At 40.4% G+C, this 22,598-nt stretch overlaps 1 protein-coding gene across 2 annotated transcripts; it reads right to left on the reverse strand.

Annotated features, from left to right (window-relative positions):
- Positions 1–2,654: 2,654 nt before the first annotated feature.
- lactb2 (lactamase, beta 2) lies at positions 2,655–13,299 on the reverse strand. Of its 2 annotated transcripts, none has more exons than XM_055866999.1 (7): positions 13,247–13,299; positions 12,633–12,796; positions 12,348–12,471; positions 11,933–12,111; positions 11,463–11,611; positions 3,619–3,706; positions 2,655–3,517 (listed from the first exon to the last, which is right to left on the reverse strand). In XM_055866999.1, the coding sequence occupies exons 1-7, from the start codon at positions 13,264–13,266 to the stop codon at positions 3,471–3,473; spliced, it is 771 nt and encodes a 256-aa protein (XP_055722974.1). In that variant the 5' UTR covers positions 13,267–13,299; the 3' UTR covers positions 2,655–3,470. The 2 variants fall into 2 exon arrangements, with proteins under 2 accessions (XP_055722974.1, XP_055722973.1); XM_055866998.1 differs by having other exon boundaries at positions 13,000–13,299.
- Between the last annotated feature and the right edge of the window lie 9,299 nt (positions 13,300–22,598).

The raw sequence follows: 22,598 nt of genomic DNA on the forward strand, positions 1-22,598 counted from the left end.
CACGCGCAGGGCATCAGCACTCATTACCACAATAGACTTTGCTGCTCACAGAACAGACGGCAAGAATGATGACACTGCAGCCAGCCATAGCAGCTAAAAGCCAGACACAATGCAATGAATGCCCAGTTAAAGTTTGTTAGCCACAACTAAATAGGATGTTTACACTGCATTTTTAACTTTAATAGGTTGCGTTGTTCTTCCTTGTTTACTAAAATAAACATGACATTATGAAGTCTTTCAAATGTAGCCTAGTCTACTAAATAGTAAACACCCTTTTATTAAGGCCTAAATTCATTTTAATTTGACTAAAAAAGTAACATTTAATCAGGTTTGTATTTCATAATGAGTCAATTAACAAGCTGACACAGAAACACAGTAAGATAGTGCCTCTTCACACTATGATTTTTTTCCTATTTGGCAGTCAAAACGTCTCAGGCAGATGTTCAGACGTTCAACCGTCTGCACTGCTCACAAATCATATCCTCTGTCCAAACCCTCCATAGACTAGAACTGATTACGCTACTTACTTTACCCATGTCTGCCTTTATAGCGGCCATAGAGCCACACTCACTAATTGGCCACACCTGCTGTTGATAAAATAAATTGTTAATGTTCCTCCATTAGACTGAGACTGTTTGAGCTAGGGAAAGGTTTTGCACATATGGAAAGAGAAACTAATGTAGACATGTCTGCCTAATGTATTTGCACTTAAGTATTGTATATTGTCTTTCAAGCTGTTTAGCTCTATTTCATATCCTTTTCTATACCCTGTAAAAATATTTACTTAGAGGGATTTCAGGGGATCTAGTTACAGACAGACAGTTCATAGGGCAGAAGCCAGGCAACAAAAACATGTATTTGGCTGCCTATTATATTCTTAAAATCCCAAATAAGTATTGTATATTGAAGCGCAAAGAACAGTGGGAGGCAATTGGTAATATCTTTTCTTGAGTGGTTCTCTGCTTGTGGCCTAAATACAAAATCGATGCCATTCTGGGCTGACATTCTACTCATTGTCAACAGTTCAGTTATTGCCTCTCCTTGATAAACACTGCCACCTAGTGATGATGTATTGGTATTTTTTATTTTTATTTAACCTTTATTTAACCAGGTAGGCTGGTTGAGAACAAGTTCTCATTTGCAACAGCGACCTGGCCAAGATAAAGCATAGCAATTTGACACATACAACAACACAGAGTTACGCATGGAATAAACAAAACATACAGTCAATAATACAGTAGAAAAAAAGAAAACAAAAAAGTATATATACAGTGAGTGAAAATGAGGTAAGATAAGGGAGTTAAGGCAATAAATAGGCCATGGTGGCAAAGTAATTAAAATATAGCAATTAAACACTGGAATGGTAGATGTGCAGAAGATGAATGTGCAAGTAGAGATACTGGGGTGCAAAGGAGCAAGATAAATAAATAAATACAATATGGGGATGGGGTAGATAGATGGGCTGTTTACAGATGGGATATGTACAGGTGCAGTGATCTGTGAGCTGCTCTGACAGTTGGTGCTTAAAGCTAGTGAGGGAGATATGAGTCTCCAGCTTCAGTGATTTTTGCAGTTCGTTCCAGTCATTGGCAGCAGAGAACTGGAAGGAAAGGCGACCGAAGGACGAATTGGCTTTGGGGGTGACCAGTGGGATATACCTGCTGGAGCGCGTGCTAAGAGTGGGTGCTGCTATGGTGACCAGTGAGCTAAGGCGGGGCTTTACCTAGCAGAGACTTGTAGATGACCTGTAGCCAGTGGGTTTGGCGACGAGTATGAAGCGAGGGCCAACCAACGAGAGCGTACAGGTCGCAGTGGTGGGTAGTGTATGGGGCTTTGGTGACAAAACGGATGGCACTGTGATAGACTGTATCCAATTTGTTGAGTAGTGTTGGAGGCTATTTTATAGATGACATCGCCGAAGTCGAGGATCGGTAGGATGGTCAGTTTTACGAGGGTGTGTTTGGCAGCATGAGTGAAGGATGCTTTGTTGCGATATAGGAAGCCGATTCTAGATTTAATTTTGGATTGGAGATGCTTAATGTGAGTCTGGAAGGAGAGTTTACAGTCTAACCAGACACCCAGGTATTTGTAGTTGTCCATGTATTCTAAGTCAAAGCCGTCCAGAGTAGTGATGCTGGACGGGCGAGCAGGTGCGGGCAGTGATCGATTGAATAGCATGCATTTACTTTTTTTTTTGTATGGCATTGAAGCTCGTCTGGAGGTTAGTTAACAGTGTCCAAAGAGGGGCCAGAAGTATACAGAATGGTGTCGTCTGCGTAGAGGTGGATCAGAGAATCACCAGCAGCAAGAGCGACATCATTGATGTATACAGAGAAGAGAGCCGGCCTGAGAATTGAACCCTGTGGCACCCCCATAGAGCCTGCCAGAGGTCCGGACAACAGGCCCTCCAATTTGACACACTGAACTCTATCAGAGAAGTAGTTGGTAAACCAGGCGAGGCAATCATTTGAGAAACCAAGGCTGTTGAGTCTGCCAGTAAGAATGTGGTGATTGACAGAGTCGAAAGCCTTGGCCAGGTATAAATCAGTGGCTTTGGTATTAGCATTGATCATTGTCCCAAAATACTTCTTTGTGTATATTATTGCAAAGGCAGTGAATGACATGAATGATACAATGATAACTTTGAGTACCGGTTTGTTCTATATTGAAAAACAATGTATTTATTAGAAGGCATCTGTACATTTTACATTATAGATTCATACAGTTTGATCTGGGTTTCTCCATAGAAAAATCTGTTAAATCTTGGTTTCTCAATAAGAAAGGAACAATAAGATCACTTCACAGGGTTTAAATGTGCTTCATCTTAGTTTATCAGAGTTAAGCGATCCACAGTAACATTCTGAAAGCAGTTCAACTCATAATGCCCAAATGTCCAAGATCAGCATATTAGCAATAATAATAATAATTGTGGGGCTGCTTATATTTGTTCTGTTACACACTTGTATAGGTTTGTAATGGAAATGTGTTTCTTGCATATCTCAACTCCCCCTGAGCTGCTGCAGGAATTGGGGTCACGGCCAGGGTCACCAATGGAGCAATTGGGGTTAAGTGCCTTGCTCAAATGCACAGTAAGATTTCTTACCTTGTTGGCTCTGGGATTTCAAACCAGCAACCTTTCGGTTACTGGCCTAACCCTCGAACCTTGAGGCTGTCTGTCAATGAATGAGGGGTATAAATGAGGTGTACCCATCAGTGCATTTGCAGCTCCCTATATTGATGTGCCACATTTTAACACCCCTTTAGCTGTCTTCAGACATAAAGTACAGACATTAAATAATTGCAGTGCTATAAAGAATTACAAAGTAAGATTCTTGCAAATACTCTTTACTTCACGTCAAACAAGCTCAGTTGTGTGGGACAAGGAAATGTGAATCATTTGAATCCAAGATTACATGTGTCCTTTGTTAGGGATGTAATTTTTCAACAGATAAATCGGATTAAATCATTGATCACAAATTACTTTTCCATTTGTTGGTGTGAGAAGAATCATCACTAGCTGAAAGAAAAATAGTAAATGAAAAAATGTTAACTACTGGAAAATGGTAATACATTAACCGAATGGTGTAACAATGTAATGTAAGTGGAATTAAGACATACCAACAGTTATCTTCCCCTCCTTCTCCAGTTTCTTTAGGTGATGCACAAGGTTCACCTCTGCTGCTCTATGCAGATGTTCAGGTGTCTCCTTTTGCAGAAAAGTACATTTTACAAAGTTGGTTACAAAGTAGATTATTCATGGTAGAGGTTTTCAAGGGTGCAAAAAGTTGTACCCGTTCCGAGGTTTTCCCACCCGACCCGATATGCATAAATTATATATTTTTTAAATCTGAGACCATAAGACAGTCAGACCCGTTCCGAAAAGGCCCCTTGAAAAAACATACCAATGCAGATCCGAGAGTAAAAAGAGCGAAAAATAAACCGACCGGGCGCTGGCAGCACCATCATTAAACAATTGCCCAAATGATCCACAGTTACGGGTCTTTAAAAACTACCTATAACAAATTACAAAGAAAATGTATCGTCTTTCGATGTGTAGCTTATTCAAAACTTTGTAGCCTATTGTTTTAATGGTTTTTACTTTCCTAAAACAATAATTGTCCACCTCATGGTTCAGCTGTCAGAGATTTGAGCACCAAATGCATTAGGACATTGCATGCATGGGCCTATTAGGCTTAGGTGTCCACTGTATGATATTAATATTTAAAAGCAGGCACATGTGAAGTGAGCAGCCGGAACCAGTTTCAGCTGGACATAAGCTATATGTTTTATTGAGTGCCAATTGGCTGACACAGATAATTCAGCTCGCGTAGTTCTCATCACCTCACACACATTAAATGAACAGAGGACGGGTCCAATCAGGTCCAGTCGGTAACTCAATTTTAATTGCACATACACGAGACCTGTGGCAATTATATCAGACCCGACCCAAATCCGAGACAAAAGTCTGAATTTAGGACCCAGACCTGGTCAGATCCCAAAATCGTGGGTCTGTTGGACCCGTGAAGACCTCTAATTCATGGGTTGCACCTCTGTTATTGTTGTCAACATCCCACAGCCACTGCAGCCATATTGATGGTCAAAAGTAGAACAGGGACCAATTACTTTGCCTAAATTACACTATATGGGCTTGGGAATTATGATGACATTGCTAGTACACAGAGTATTTAGTAGGAAACAACTTTGCCATTATCATCATGTTGTCAAATTTACTTTAGACAGATGGCAATGTTGTCATTAGCTAGCAAAGTTCGTCCAATCAAATTTCATTTCCATCACATGTGCCGAATACAACTGGTGTAGACTTTATAGTGAAATGATTGCTTACGAACCTTTCCCAACGATGAAGAGTTTTAAAAATGATATACAAAAATAAACTAGTAACTAACACAAGGAATAAAATACACAAGAACGGTATTTTATTAGGATCCTCATTTGCTGTTGCAAAAATTTGCAGCTAATCTTCCTGGTGTCCACACAAAACATGAAACAATGGAACTTTATACAGTAAGGAATGGCCGATTAATTAGGGCAGATTTCAAGTTTTCATAACAATCGGTAATCTGTATTTTTGGACACCAATCTGCCGATTTTTTTTTTTTTTTTTTACACCTTTATTGAACTAGGCAAGTTAGTTAAGAACACATTCTTATTTTCAATGACGGCCTAGGAACGGTGGGTTAACTGCCTTGTTCAGGGGCAGAACGACAGATTTTTACCTTGTCAGCTCGGGGATTCGTTTTTGCAACCTTCCGGTTACTAGTCCAACTCTAACCACCTGCCTTACATTGCACTCCACGAGGAGCCTGCGTGGCAGGCTGACTACCTGTTACGCGAGGGCAGCAAGAAGCCAAGGTAAGTTGCTAGCTAGCATTAAACTTATCTTATAAAAAACAATCAATCTTAACATAATCACTAGTTAACTACATATGGTTGATGATATTACTAGTTTATCTAGCGTGTCCTGCGATGCATAAAATCGATGCTGTGCCTGTTCATTTATCATTGAATCACAGCCTACTTCGACAAACGGGTGATGATTTAACAAGCGCATTCGCGAAAAAAGCACTGTCGTTGCACCAATGTACCTAACCATAAACATTAATGCCTTTCTTAAAATCAATACACAAGTATATATTTTTAAACCTGCATATTTAGTTAATATTGCCTGCTTACATGAATTTCTTATAACTAGGGAAATTGTCACTTCTCTTGCATTCCGTGCAAGCAGTCAGGGTATAGGCCCTAATTAATTTGCTAGAATTGTACATAATTTTGACATAACATTGAAGGTTGTACAATGTAACAGCAATATTTAGACTTAGGGATGCCATCTGTTAGATAAAATATGTAACGGTTCCGTATTTCACTAAAATAATAAACGTTGTATTTTCAAAATTATAGTTTCCGGATTTGACCATATTAATGACCTAAGGCTCGTATTTCTGTGTGTTATTATGTTATAAATAAGTCTATGATTTGATATTTGATAGAGCAGTCTGACAGCAGCAGCAGGCTCGTAAGCATTCATTCAAACAGCACTTTCGTGCGTTTGCCAGCAGCTCTTCGCAATGCTTCAAGCATTGCGCTGTTTATGACTTCAAGCCTATCAACTCCCGAGATTAGGCTGGTGTAACCGATGTGAAATGGCTAGCTAGTTAGCGGGGTGCATTTCAAACGTCACTCGCTCTGAGACTTGGAGTAGTTGTTCCCCTTGCTCTGCAAGGACCGCGGCTTTTGTGGAGCGATGGGTAACGATGCTTCGAGGGTGGCTGTTGTCGATGTGTTCCTGGTTCGAGCCCAGGTAGGGGCGAGTAGAGGGACGGAAGCTATACTGTTACCCTGGCAATACTAAAGTGCCTATAAGAACATCCAATAGTCAAAGGTATATGAAATACAAATGGTATAGAGAGAAATAGTCTTATAATTCCTATAATAACAAACTAAAACTTCTTAACTGTGAATATTGAAGACTCATGTTAAAAGGAACCACCAGCTTTAATATGTTCTCATGTTCTGAGCAAGGAACTTAAACGTTAGCTTTCTTACATGGCACATATTGTGCGGGGAGCAGCAACAGGGTGTACAGGGCTCTGGAGACGCACAGGAAGCTTGGTGCGTGGTGCCGGAACTGGTGGTACCGGGCTGGAGACACGCACCTCAGGGCGAGTGCGTGGAGGAGGACCAGGGCTCTGAAGACGCACAGGAAGCCTGGTGCGTGGTGTTGGCACTGGTGGTACTGGGCTGGGGCGAGGAGGTGGCACCGGATATACCGGACCGTGAAGGCGTACTGGAGCTCTTGAGCACCGAGCCTGCCCAACCTTACCTGGTTGAATACTCCCCTTAGCCCGACCAGTGAGGTGAGGTGGAATAACCCGCACTGGGCTGTGCGGCGAACGGGGGACACCATGCGTAATGCTGGTGCCATGTACACCGGCCCGAGGAGACGCACTGGAGACCAGATGCGTTGAGCCGGCTTCATGGCACATGGCTCGATGCCCACTCTAGCCCGGCCGATACGAGGAGCTGGGATGTACCGCACCGGGCAATGCACACGTACAGGAGACATCGTGCGCTCTTCCGCATAACACGGTGTCTGCCCGTACTCTCGCTCTCCACGGTAAGTACGGGGAGTTGGCGCAGGTCTCCTACCTGACTTCGCCACACTCCCATTTAGCCCCCCCGCAAGAAATTTTTGGGGCTGCCTCTCTGGCTTCTAGCCACGCTTCCGTGCTGCCTCCTCATACCACCGCCTCTTGGCTTTAGCTGCCTCCAGCTTGTTCAGGTTGGGCAGCTCTTCACGAGGGCGGCGATATTCTCCAGCTTTAGCCCAGGGTCCCTTACCGTCCAGAATTTCCTCTCATGTCCAGGAGTCCTGTGTACTAGGCCGCTGCTGCTGCTGTCCCTTACCACGCTGCTTGGTCCTTTTTTGGTGGGTGGTTCTGTAACGGCAGCCTTCCTCCTCTTTGTCTGAAGAGGAGGTGTAGCAGGGATCGGACCAAGACGCAGCGTAGTTCGTGTTCAACATGTTTAATAAAAGACGATAAACGTGAACACTATACAAATACAAAATAACAAACGTGGCAAAACCGAAACAGTCCCATCTGGTGCAGAGAACACAAAGACAGAAGACAACCACCCACAAACCCCAACACAAAACAAGCTACCTAAATATGGTTCCCAATCAGAGACAATGACTAACACCTGCCTCTGATTGAGAACCATATCAGGCCATACATAGACATGGACAAACTAGACACACAACATAATTTGCCCACCCAGCTCACGTCCTGACCAACACTAAAACAAAGAAAACACAAAAGAACTATGGTCAGAGCGTGACACATATTGCACTTTTACTTTCTTCTCCAACACTTTGTTTTTGCATTATTTAAACCAAATTGAACATGTTTCATTATTTATTTGAGGCTAAATTGATTTGATTGATGTATTATATTAAGTTAAAATAAAAGTGTTCATTCAGTATTGTTGTAATTGTCATTATAACAAATAAATACATTTTCTTTTTAAATTAAATTGGCCGATTAATCGGTATCGGCTTTCTTTGGTCCTCCAATAATCGGTATCGGAGTTGAAAGATCATAATCTGTCAACCTCTAATATATAGGGAGTAACAGTACCAGAACAATGTGCAGAGGTATGAGGTACTTGAGGTAGATATGTAGACGAAGGCACGGTAAAGTGACTAGCAAAAATAGCACTCAAAAATAGCTAGCAATGCTAACATTAGCTAGATAAAATCTGGAGATCTCCCCTCAATCTTAGCTAGCTACTGTAGCTAACGTTATACTGCATCTAGGTTTTCCTACTAATTATTTGCCTTCTTTAGAAATGTCATCAAGTCACAGTAATGCACTTTTGATCAAATCTTCATCAGTCCTAAAACAAACATTCAAAACAATATTGTGACCAAACGTGCAACACATATAATTCTATAGGCAAAGCAGTGTTCGTAGGCTTTGAATGATGTAACATTATTTGGTCAGCATCTACACATACCGTATATCAACCTTATGTTACCAAGGAATGTTACCAAATGTAACTAAAGGAGGTTAAAGATCTGGTTGAATAAAACACCTTAAGTTAAAGTTAAGGGGAAAGTTTCCCCTTAAAGTTAAGTCTGTTGCACAAAACATTTTAAGATGAATTTCCCCCTTAAAATTAAGTGAAAAAGTTATGGTGCCCACAAAGTCCCTTAACTGCTTCATTCAGTATGGATATCAATGTAAACAGCACTTGTGGATGTGAATGTTGCTTTCATCTGCTCTGGTTACAAAAGTTTTAACATAAAAAAGCTATCTACTTAGCTAAACAATGGAAGGTGCACAATCCATGGCTTAAAAAGATAGCTGGCTAGTTACAGTGGTTCCTCCTATAAAAATTGTGTCATACAGCAGCACACCTTCCGAGCTGTAGCAGAATTCTATGGCACGTTATTTAATGGTCAGCCATTTTTAACATTAATGCAAGTTAGTGCTAGTTTGACTACCAGAGGGCATCTTTGAGAAGCATTTGATAGTCTTCCATATATATTAGCGTTACTAGAGAATTTAAAACCTTTTTTGTAAGAACATAGTATATGGGATTGATTGTAAGAAATTTCTATTAATTCATTTGATTAATATTAAACCCCCTCAGGGTTTCCGTTAGGATGGAACGGAAAATATGGCACTGTACAACGTGACGGTCGGGAGTACGCTACAGCATAAGAGGATTGGAGGATTCTAAATTAATATCTAAGGGGCATAACATTTCCACACCATAATTGTAGTGTAACCCAATAATCAAACAGAGATTCAGTGAAAATAAAAAATTGCATTGATTTAACAAGACCAGTCCCCATGCTTGTCTCAGAGCAGCGCAAAAGCAATGCTGAAATAGTTATTGCTTCAAATCCTATTGCTTCTAACTTCAATATGCTCTTTAGATAAATAAGAGCTACACCACTTTTAACAGCACATTACTCAACACTAGTGAGACTTATTTTGCCTACGGTAGGTCTACAGTATATCGAAAAATATATTTTTCAATGACGTGACTCTACACCAATAATTACATTTAGAAGATTGGAGGATTCTAAATGAATATCTAAGGGGCATTTTTTGTTAAGATCTGTGAGAATAACTGAGGGGCTTTTATACAATTCTAAATAAATTAATAAAAATAATCAGCGCTTTGTTTAAAAAGTTAAGGTATTTTTGGAAAGGATTTTGTTTTCATTTAACCTAGAGTGAGTGAGAAAAAGGCCATTCTTGAACATGGGGTGAGACATTCTCACTAATTTGTAAATAAAGCCAGTTTGTTTTTTATAATTATTTCTTTCTGGAGAAACCAAAAGCCACAATGTCCCAAATAATTAGTATCTACCTTTCCAATTGCTTTTAGAGTTTGGGATTTACAAATGTGCGCTTTTCATGTCATTTTTCGTTAAATCCAGTTCGGATTTAAGTATAACTTTTGACTGACGCCTTTAGTGAGAGATCTAATGCTTTCATATTTAATAATATCTGCCCACCCAATTCATATCTAAAGGTCCATTTATCGCACCATTATTAGTTACATTGTTTTAGTTTGAACGTGCAGACAGGCACTAAGAACAGCGGGAACATTTCCCTAGTCAGCTCCATAATTAATGCAATGCCCCTGAAAGTGTTGCTGTGTGCTACCCTGTGGGGCAGGTTGGGGGTCCAACCCCCCTCCCCCATGGGCTAGGTCCGTTTCCTGTGCGCTGCTCTGCGGCCCGTCCCGGGCCTCCTGCTCTCATGCCTTGAACCTCGTGCGCCTACGTCTATCTCAGTGGATAGTATATATTGTCCTGCTAGAAACGTTTGCAGAATTCACAGCCCGCTACACTTGTGAAAAACAGGGTTAATAATATATCTGTGAGAATATCTAAGGGGCTTTTATATAATTCTACATGATTTAATAATAATAATAATAATAGCTTTGTTTTAAAAATAACTATATTTTGGAGATGATTTCGTTTTCAAATAACGTAAAGTGAGCAAAAAAAAGGCCATTCTTGAACATAGGTTGAGACATTGTTACTAATTTGTAAATAAAGCCAGTTTGTTATTTAGAATTATTTATTTATGTTTTTAGAGGGAGAGAAATCAAAAGCCTACCATCACCTCATGGGTCTCCCGGTCGCGGCCGGCACAGGTATTGAACCAGCATCAGTTTGCACTGCGATGCAGTGTCTTAGACCGCTGCGCCACTCAGGCGCTGTACAACTTGACTAGGCTACAGTACTACGAGCAAAATAATCCTAACATTTCCACACCCTAATTGTAGTCTAAGCTTCTCTTAGAATAAAAACCTTAGTGTAACAACAGTTTTAGTAAGTAATACTGAAGTCGTGCATAATTATCAGTTTCTATTTAGGTTTATGTAGCCCATTCATTGTCAGTTGAATAGCGCCTTGGGACCCAAAAGCATAATCAGTGCTCTAACTCCACCTTGCGCTGGTCTGGAGCAATAAAATAGTGACGCAGGGTACCGTACTAAACCACAAAACTTTTAGTGGAGCAACCATTGTAGCTCTAGCTACTCTGTAAGCTTGCTTGACGTACTAGAAAGTAATATAAACAAGTTTAGAAAAAGGTAACTTCATGAAATGTGGTTTACTATCTTCTGAAGCAATTTGGTTATCCTGTCTTGATTGTAGAAGTTCTATTTTGCTATTTCACAAAACAAGTGAATGCCATGCCATCTCCATGGTAACCAGATACTCTTTCTGCCATACATGCCTTCAGACTCTGTAAAACCCCTTAAGAATGCCCTTACTTAAAGGAAATATTTGAGGGGCTATATGTAACACCCTTGAACAATACCCTTAGGTAAGGGGAAATTATTCCTTAAGGGATTAAGGGAAACACTTAAGATGCAACCGGGCCCCTAACTTTAAGTTATAATGTACAAACCTTGTAGACGACTTTGACCAGTTCCATAGATGAAAATGTGTTCCCTCCGGCTGCCTGTAGGACACTGAGGATCTGTTGCTCTCTGAGGTTTCTATGGCTGATGTAATGCTGGATCTTAGAACCAGCGTCTTGGACCACAGGTCCATGACCTAAAGAAATTAGTTTGGGAAGAAAGTAATGTAGATGATTTTGTATCAAGTCCTATGCATAGCTGACATAACTGTAAATGTAAACTAGTAATCTGAAGAAGAGCCTCTCAAATTATGATGTCATGTGTCTTCAGACATCTATATATTTTTGTCCACTTTGCACTTAATGACACACTCTAAGTCCCAATTGGCACCCTATTCACTATTTAGTGCACTACCAGGGCATATGGACAAAATTACTGCACTAAATAGGGAATAAGGTGCCATTTGGGACGCATTCCCATGATTTTTTAAGAAGTGTTTTAGAGCTCAATAACAAACCTGGGTATATTAGGTCAGCCTGTGAGTCCAGCAGAATTTGCAGAGATTTCATATAGTCATAGAGATCTTCAAACACGGCCGTTCCCTCCCCCAAAATACAGTCTCCTGAGAAGATGGCCTTCTCTTCCTCCAAAACAAGGGCCATGTGGTCATCTGTGTGTCCTGGGGTGAACAGGACTCTGCACGCACACACAAATGCACACACCCACAGTTATACATAGAGCCATAATAAAGCTTATGCTCTTCACAGTGCTTGACTTGGACTGAAATAGGTGCTGGGACTTCTGAGCCAACATTCTATAAGAGGTGCAGGAGCTCAAGCAGTAGAATGGAGGTGCCGGTACTCAGCTCCGGTGAGCTGCTGCCCAAGTCAAACACTGGCCCTACACTATTTACACAGTAACGTTACACTTACTTCAGTGTGGCCCCCTCAGTTTCTATGACGTCGCCATGTTTCAGGTAAGTGTATGTCTTACTTGGTCCTATTCGTTCGTCAGTTGGGGGAGAGCGAGGGAGTTTGCTTACTTGTAACTCAGAACCTGCGTGGAGAGATAAAAGCACATAGGCACACTTGAGTCAGTGTCAACAAAAAGCACATAACGCCCTGGACCAGACCTAACAGGCCTCTGAAGCTGTCAATCTGTGGCTGACAAAATGAGACAGTTACTATCATCAGGTGTCACCTCCATTTGTCACTCACTTCCAGTAATGTCCCTGCAGATGTCGATCACTCCACCTGTATGGTCGTGATGCCAATGGGTGACAATGATCTCCTGGATGGCAGTGTTGAACTGGCTCAAGGCTTGTTGGAGACTGCTGATGTACTCAGGGACGGCAGGCTCTCCTGTGTCTATCAACACTCGCCTTAAAACAAGAATGGTCTGTATTTAATTCATGCAGTTTGATACTTTTGTGTAGTTTCCATATCCATAACACTTTTTCAATAAAATTGTACTACATTAGACCTTCAACTGCAAATGGATAGGCACGCATGTGGCAATGCTGTCCAAGAGGGGAAATGCGAGGTTAGTACAGGTGTGGAATGCATTTCCACAAAACGAAAATACCTTTTCCCCGTTCCAACTAAATACGTATTGGTTCCTTGTAGTGTCATTGGACCAGGGTTGCATCCCAGAATTCGCACAACTCTGGACGATAGCTGCTCGATACGAGGGAGTATTGCACTCATGGTTCACGACGCAATCAGGTACGTATATCAATTGTGCTTATGTTAGTAACTCAAAGCAACATGCAATGTGAAAATAAAAACTGTAGTCCAAGACGCTGAAGTTGTAAATTAGTTTTGAACTTCACCTCTCCGATGAAATAAACATTGACCTGGAGTGGAGGATTACTTCCTGTGTGACGTGCACCTCACCTCGTTTCAAAATAAAAGCCTCATTATCCAAATAAAAGTGTTTGCTAAAAGTCATAATAATTTAGCCTCAAACAACAAAACGATTGCATATCATTTCATAATAATTATAGTACATCGTAAATACTGGCCAAAAATAAATAAATATATATATATATATATTTTTATAGATGGCAATGACAGACACAAGCACGAGATGGTAGTAACTGAGCTAGGTCAATAGGTAGAGCCATTGTCAAATCTTATTCAGAGATACATGGTTAATCAGTTGACTATATCAGTATGTTGTAGATAACGTGTGACAGGATAATAAGATAATTACGATTTATGAGAAACACATTTGCACATTTCTCTGTAGAAAAAAACAAGAACGACCGTTTTCAGCACAAACTGTTGAAAACAACTATACGTTATGTTTGTGTGAGCATTTGTTTCTTTCAAGCTTAAACATTTCCTTGGGTTTGTTTAGCCTCTCTAAGTGTATTGACTTTAATTATTTATAGTAAGTAAAGCTAAATTATTTTTGTCTGCTGTCATTGGCATAAATGTAATAGACCTTCACACATGTCTATATGTCATTTATTACATGATTTAACACCAACTAATTTAATATGTTTTGCCTTTGCAGTTCCTATGCATTGGCCGTATTGTCATTATATAGAATATAGGGGACAGCATGATCTTAAATAAAGCTGTGTGATATTTATTTTATTCATTCTATTACCCCCCTAAGTGCTTCATGAGTAATAGTACATGCATTACAAGAGATCGATACAGTCAAATTAACCCATAAAACTGACATAGGATGCAGCTGTAAATCGTACAATGGGTCCAACAATCCATCCCACTGAATGCTGTGTTTGATATTTGTCTCTCATAAATTGTGACCTATAAAAATGGCTGCTTGGTCTATATAATATTTACAGGAGCGTTGAGAGGTAGCAGAGACCTTTTCTAAATGAAATGGATCCTGCCATCTGGGTATCAGGGCCCTTTTCTTCTCTTCTCTCCCTCTGTAATTACACAACATAATGGCTGTGCAATCTGTCTGTAATCTCACATTATAATCACTCTGCTTTCCTTCCCTCTGCACCTCACTCTCTCTCCACTGCCGCTAATTCAATATAAATGTAAATGACCGGGAGAAAGAATGGAGAAAGAAATATAGAAATCTCATTTTTATTTACATGCCTAATCACAATAAATTGTTTTGTGTGAATTTCGGTGAAATATGAATGGGGTAGTAGAGGATAAGAGAAAATGAGAGAAGGTTGAGGATGTTTGAAGACTCCTTTGGTTAAAGCATTTTATTACACAAATCCATCATAGTGCCCTTGTTATAGGCTTACTGAACCATAGTGCTATTCAGACATTAACTATTTTTTCCATTTAAAAATATCACAGAACCCTTCATAATTCATATAAATAAGGAATATAATGGCACTAATTTTATCATAATTTATTATTGAAAATGCTCAAAAACGTTGCGTAATTACATTTCCCATTTAGAAACTTAATTTACCAATGGTTTAAATGGAGAGAGAGAGACTGGGAGAGAGAGAAGGAGAGAGACAGAGGGAGAGAAACCAGCTCATTGGACCGAAGACACGTTGCGTTAATAATGTATGACTAAGCAGGTGTAGCAGGATGAGAGTTTAAATATGGATTATAGATAACAGATATTTTAGGATAGATGCCTGATGTGTAATCTCTCAACTGTCATTCAACAAATCACTGCAATTTACGGCCATTAATCTTTTATGGGAGCAGTCGTGAGGATGCCGAGTCACAATTATCTCTTGAATATCCCACTTTGATTGTGTTGTTATCAAAGTATTATTATCCAAATACAGTCTCTACTTCGCCTATGTATTTCTTATACTATTCTGACTGTACTCCATATATCTGCTGTTTACTAGTTTCATCATTCAGAATCCTTGTATTCAAGCAATATCTCACCGTTTATTACACCCCTAACCCTAACCCTGTCAGTCCCGAGTCCTTTCAAATAGAGACACAAGCAATGAGGTATGCATGAGCCCTGAGTGCAGTGAAGGACTCTTCAAGTCAAAGTTGTGATAACATTTTCTTTGCGTCTGCATAAACCCTTCTTGAAATGTATCAACATGTTCTGTCCCCTGACAAACCTTTGACTGCCTTGTATGATGTCACCACCAATGAAGGATGCTTGACTTGTTACTATCCCTCCTCTTGCTGTGATGAAACATCGACGGGTCTGTAGTGGATTTAGAGCTTGTCCACATCACTAAGGAATTAACATGGTCCACACACACCCACACAGTTGTGAAGAGAGCACTACAACGCTTCTTCCCCCTCAGGAGGATGAAAATGTTTGACATGGGCCCTCAGATCCTCAAAAAGGTCTACAGCTGCACCATTGAGAGGATCTTGCCTGGCTGCATCACCACTTGGTACGGCAACTGCAAGGCACCGGACCAGAAAATGCTACAGAGGGTGGTGAGTACGGCCCAGTACATCACTGGGGCCGAGCTCCCTGCCATCCAGGACCACTACAATATACCAGGCGGTGTCAGAGGAAGACCCAAAAAATGGTCTAAGACTTCAGCCAACCAAGCCATAGACTGTTTTCTCTGCTACCGCACGACAAGCAGTATCAGAGCACCAAGTCTGGAACCAACAGGACCCTGAACAGCTTCTACACCCTAGGCATGAGACTGCTAAACAAGACCTCTAAATAGCTAATCAAATGGCTACCTAGACTACCTGCATTGACCCTTTTATGCACTAACTCTCTTGCACTGACTCTATGCACACACACTAGACTCTACCCACACACTCACACGTACTTACACTGAAACCCCAACACACACACACACACTACATACGCCCACACATACATAACACACGCACACATGCATACTAGCGTTACGTACACACTCTCTCTCTCACACACACACACACACACACACACACACACACACACACACACACACACACACACATACTATCACACTCACCACATACACTGTTGCTACTGTATTTTATCCTGCTGTCTAGTGACTTTAGCCCTACCTGTAGCTACCTCAATTACCTCATACCCTTACACATCGACTCGGAACTGGTACTCCCTGTATATATCCACGTTATGTTTTACTTGTTATTGTGATTCATTATTCACTGTGTAGTTACTTCTCGTGTCACTGTTTCATTTTTTAAAAAATCTTTCACTCTGCCTTGTTGGAAATGAGTAAGCATTTCACTGTTAGTTAGTTAGCATCTGTTGGTTACGAAGTACGTGACAAATAAAATTGGATTTGATTAAGTTTCTTGTAGTCTACGTATAGGAATTAGGGTGCCATTTGGGATGTAGTCTACGTGTTGTTCTTTTAAGTTCTGTCGCTAGAGGTTATATGGGGAAACAGGTGAGAGTGCTGAAAGGCAGACATTTATATAACACAGTGGGATTGACAATTTACACCAGCAATGAAAGAGCAGGATGCTATTGAGCTGTCCCCTACCCTGGCCACAGCACCGTATCAATATTGCCAGCCAAAATCAATATGATGTGTATAACAAGGAGCTGAGAGCCTGGTCAGAAGTAGTGAACTATGTAGGGAATAGGGTGCCATTTAGGACGTAGCCAGACTCAGTTAGCCTAACTTACCTTACTCTACCACATTAGCATTCGCAAAGTTTTCCTGTCTGACTGCTCCTGGCTCTTCACTAGAGTGGAGGGCTAGCTAGATATTGCTTAATTAGTTTCATCAGCAGGAATACATTAAATCCAGTCACACCGAGAGACAATGAGCCCCTTTGTGCCCCTTCGTGAAAACATATTCAAGTGTATTGATTTTCCACACTGAATAAAACCTCCCTTTGATACTTGAGAGAGAGAGAGCTGCTGTCATCAAGGTAAAGGGTGGCCACTTTGAAGAATCTCAAATATAAATATATTTTGATTTGTTTAACACTTTTTGGGTTACTACATGATTCCATATGCGTTATTCATAGTTTTGATGTCTCCACTATTATTCTACAATGTAGAAAATAGTAAAAATAAAGAAAAAGACTTGAATGAGTAGGTGTGTCCCAACTTTTGACTGGTACTGAAATCAATTAACTTGATTTGCTGTTTGTATTGCCTCCTGATTTATCAGACATTTTCTTATTTGCTTATTCTTATTCATTTTCTTATTCACTTCATACCCGCCGTACAGTTCAATGAATCCACCTGTGTCTGTATAGTAGATCGCTCCTTTGAGTGGGAGAGGTCAATCTGATCTGATAAAATATGTTGATTATTTCATGGGGTTGGACTGTCGGACTGAACACTGTTTCTCAAGAGAAATTTGTGGTGTTTTTTTTGTCACATTTATCCTGTGTTATGTGTTAAATGATGCCGATGTGATTGCATACCTTTTCATTTAAATAGGTTGTTATGAGTGCACTGATATAAGTGGATGCATGTGGCATTTTGGCAACTTTATATCGGAGTTGTGCATGTTGTCATAGAAATAGATAGAGGACTCATCCTTGATATAATTTGTTTTAGCATGGACAATGCCATTGAGGCGTTGCACAATTTTAAAGTATTCAACTAGGTGGGGATTCCTATGAGTTGGAAGCAATCAGCCAATGAAGAAGAAGAAAATGGACTACTTCAAATTGAGATGTTGCTCATGTTGTCACAGATGCTAGAATGGCACAGATACAAATATGAGGCTATCTATCTCTACGGCCTGTTGTTCAGAGGAGTATCTGCCCTCTTGTTAGCTAGAATGGTCCCATCTGATCTCGCCTCCTCCTGCCTGCCTTCGATATTTGAGGACATGTATTTCCATTGTTAGAGAGGTCACTCAAATATCTTGTCAATATAATAGACCATCTTTGCTATTAAGTGTCAAATAAAGTAACAGGGTTGACCGTAACAGCCTTGGCAATTTGTCTATCTATGGGTAACAGGGTTGACCGATTACACTCGACCCGCTCAGTTTTCCACCACAAAACACCAAAAATTGTCAAAAAGAGTAGAACCAGCTCACCTGCTTTTACACTAACATATGACTATCAGATGTTCAATTTTCTTCAGAATTTTTTTTTTAAAGGAAAAGTTTCACCATATTATTGAATTATCCATGTGGTCTTTATTAAAGGGCACTTCATTAATATAACGGCCTTGTAAAATTCAACATTGGTGCACAAGTTGTACTTAAAATATCAAAGGAACTCAAATGGCACTCTTTTCATTGGTTCAAATCAAATCAAATCAAGCTTTATTTATACAGCACATTTCAGACAGGTCTGTTTTAAGATCTCTTTTTAAATATATCCACAGTTTTGGCCCCCCTCAGGTTCTCTGGCAGGGTATTCCAGAGGCTGGGGGAATAGTAACTAAAGACTGCCTCTCAATGCCTCTTGGTCCTAGGCTTTGGGATAGTTAAAAGGCCAGTGCCGAAGGACCTGAGGGTACATAATTGAAAAGCATGTCTGACATGTATTGAGGTGCACAATCGTGGAGTGATTTAAAAACCGATAGAAGAATCTTAAATTAATTCTAAAACTCACAGGCAGCCAGTGCAGAGACCTTGAAACCTGTTTATTGTGTGCACTCCGTCTGGTCTTGGTCAGTACCCGTGCTGCAGCATACTGTATGTTTTGCCATCGACCAATGGCTTTCTTGGGTAGACCAGACAGGAGAGCATTACAGTAGTCAAGCCTGCATGTAATAAAAGCATGGATGAGTCTCTCTGTATCAGCCTGAGGGCGAAACGGCCGCACCGTGGCAATGTTCCTCAGGTGGTAAAAAGCTATTTTGGTCACGTTCCTAATGTGTAATTCGAAATTGAGTTCAGAATAATTTTTTGTTACCTGGTGTTTTATCTTTATTGCCTGTGAATTAAAATGTGCGGCCAGAATCTCTCTCTGCGCTTTGGATCCAACAATAAGTACCTTGGTCTTGTCTTGATTTAGCTGGAGGAAGTTGTGAGCCATCCAAGTATTTAAATCACTAATACAGTCTAATAATTTAACCATGGAGCTAAAATCCTCTGGTGACACAGAAATGTAAAGTTGTGAATTGTCTGCGTGGAAGTGAAAATCAATGTTGCGTTTTTGTCGCATGTGCAGAATATCCAACACTTTTTTCATCTCGTTGAAAAAAAAATATTGGGCCAGATTGTGTTGTTGTTGCTATCAGTTGTTCGAAATTCGAAGTCAAGGAGATTCACAATCCTTTGATATATGTAGGTACCTGCTACCAACTGCCATGTTTAGCCCATTTGTTGTCTGTTTAAATCATGTAAAATAGTGTTTTGCACATACAAATAAAGCAAGGGGTGGATGTGAGAGATTATTACTTAGCAGCTTTCATCCCCTCGGGACTAAATTACGGCAGTTCCATTTGGCAATATGCTGATTCACGGCAGGCCCGTGTCTCAGACTTATCTGGACTGGAGCCAACTAGATACAAACTGTCAGACAGTGGCAGGAAGCTACTGATTAAAGATGCATAATAAAGGTTTTGTATAATTTCAGCTAGTAGTTTTGAAAGTATAGCTCACGTCATCCAATTCTTATGAGAGAGAGAGAGAGAGAGAGACATTTGGTTAAAACTGAAAAAAGAACTTGTACTGACAGAAAAAGATGTGTTCCTTTGCGCAATTTATATCCCCCCCTCAGAATCCCCATATTACTCAGAGGAGATCTTCCCCACCCTTGAGGAAGAGACGTGCCATTTCCAGGCCCAGGGAAATGTGCTCATCTGTGGGGACACAAATGCGCGCACAGGAACACTACCTGATCTAACGAGCACACGAGGGGACAGCTTTATTACAGGCCATACTGTTTCTAACTGCCTTAATCTCCCCCATAGAAACAACAGTGACAGCACCGTCAACAAAAACGGAAGGGATCTGTTGCAGCTCTGTAGAAGCCTGGGTCTGTACTTTGTCAATGGTAGGTTACGGGGGGACTCTTTGGGGAGATTCACCTACTGCTCACCTCTTGGCCACAGTACAGTAGACTATATGATCACAGACATTGACCCTTTCTCTCTCAGCTCATTCACTGTCAAGCCACTAACACCTCTGTCTGATCACAGCCAAATTACATTGTTCCTCAAAAGAACAGACATGGAAACAACCACACATTCACAGCCCAGTAAGCTGTACAACATCAGAAATTCATACAGATGGGCCCAAAACAGCACAGAAGAATACCAGAAAGCAACCTGGAACCAAAATATCCAAACACTCTTAGATAACTTTCTGGATACCACATTCACTCACAGTAAAGAAGGCATCAATCTAGCAGTACAAAACATCAACTATATATTCAGGCAAACGGCAAAAGAAGCACAATTGAAATTGATAAAAAACAAAACAAAAAAGATCACAGATGACAACTGGTTTGATGCAGATTGTAAAATTATAAGAAAAAAAATTAGAACACTATCCAACCAAAAGCACAGAGACCCAAATAATGGTGAATTACGCCTTCATTACTGTGAGACTTTAAAACTCTATAAACGTACACTCAGAACCAAAAAAGCCCAGTACAACAGAAAGCAGCTGATGCTAATTGAGGAGTCCATAAACACAAACAACTTCTGGCAAAATTGGAAAAAATTAAAGAAATCTAAACAAGAGGAATTAGCGATACAAAATGGTGACATATGGACAACCCATTTTAAAACACTCTACAACACCGTTCAAATTGACACAAACGCAGAACAACGCCAAATTCATGAGAAGTTGAATGGATTAGAAAAAGCTATAAAGGACAACCAAAATCCACTGGACTCCCCAATTACTGACCAGGAGCTCTATAAGAAACTTCAGGCTCTCAAATTTAAAAAGGCATGCGGACCTGATGGCATCCTAAATGAGATGCTCAAACTCACTAGTGCAAAATTTCAATTGGCCATATTAAAACTGTTTAATTTGATCCTGAGTGTAGGTTATTTCCCTGACATCTGGAATCAAGGACTCATAACCCCAATCTTTAAAAACGGAGACAAATTTGACCCTAACAATTACAGAGGCATTTGCGTGAACAGTAACCTGGGGAAGGTTTTCTGTAGTATTATAAATGTAAGAGTTCTAAACTTCCTTAATAAGCACAATGTCTTGAGTAAAAGCCAAATTGGATTTATACCAAAACATCGCACGACCGATCATATTTACACCCTACACACCCTGATAGGTAAACATGTCCACCAAAATAATACCAAAATATACGCTTGCTTTATCGACTTCCAAAAAGCATTTGTTTCTATTTGGCACACAGGACTGTTCTACAAAGTTATTGAAAGTGGTGTAGGGGGTAAAACATATGACATAATTAAATCAATGTATACTGGCAATACGTGCAGCATTAAAATTGGCAAGAAAAGAACAGAATTCTTTAACCAGGGGCGGGGGCCTTCGTCAGGTTGTAATCTGAGCCCTGCACTCTTCAATATTTACATCAACGAATTGGCCACTATTCTAGATAAATCCTCAGCCCCTGGTGTTAGTCTCCATAATTCAGAGGTTAAATGCCTACTCTTCGCAGATGACCTATGCCTGTTGTCACCCACAGCACATGGCCTACAGCAGAGCCTAGATCTGCTAGAGCAGTACTGCCAGACCTGGGCCCTGGCAGTAAACCCCAAAAAGACTAAAATAATGATTTTCCAGAGAAGATCCAGATCTCAGGGAATTAGACAAAGTTCTCATTGGTACAAAATATATAGCGTACTGCACACACTACAATTACTTAGGTTTAAAAATAAGTTCAACTGGACACCTTAATGAGGCAGAGAATGAACTGAGAGAGAAAGCACGCAGGGCATTCTACGCCATTAAAAAGCAAATTCAAATTGAAATACCTATTAAAATTTGGCTAAAACTAATTGAATATGTCATTGAACCAATTGCACTTTATGGCAGCGAGGTGTGGGGTCCACTTGCAAAACAAGATTTCATCAAATGGGACAAACATCCCATTGAAACCCTGCATGCAGAGTTCTGTAAGATGCTCCTACATGTCCAGAGGAAAACTACAAAACAATGCATGCAGGGCAGAATTAGGCAAATATCCACTAATAATAAAAACTCAAAAAAGAGCAATAAGTTTTGGAAACATCTAAAATACAGTGACCCCCTCTCACATCACTACAAGCCCTGCAATACCAAGAGCTGAGCAAAGAAAAGAGTCCCCTCATCCAGCTGGTCCTCGGGCTGAGTTCACAACCTGTTCTACTAACACACTGAAGCCTCAGGACCAGAACATCCAATCAATCAGAATAAACCAAATTACAACACAGTT

The sequence above is a fragment of the Salvelinus fontinalis genome, chromosome 17 (genome assembly GCF_029448725.1).
Source record: "Salvelinus fontinalis isolate EN_2023a chromosome 17, ASM2944872v1, whole genome shotgun sequence".
In the NCBI taxonomy this organism is placed as follows: Eukaryota; Metazoa; Chordata; class Actinopteri; order Salmoniformes; family Salmonidae; genus Salvelinus; species Salvelinus fontinalis.

Excerpts from the sequence above, each read along its gene's own strand:
- lactb2 (XM_055866998.1), bottom strand. The coding sequence starts at position 13,121 with ATGAGTGCAATACTCCCTCGTATCGAGCAGCTATCGTCCAGAGTTGTG. Across the intron at positions 12,797-12,999 it reads TTAGTTGGAACGGGGAAAAG|GCGAGTGTTGATAGACACAG; the intron begins GTATTTTCGTTT and ends TCTTGTTTTAAG. Across the intron at positions 12,472-12,632 it reads CTGCAGGGACATTACTGGAA|GTTCTGAGTTACAAGTAAGC; the intron begins GTGAGTGACAAA and ends CTCTCCACGCAG.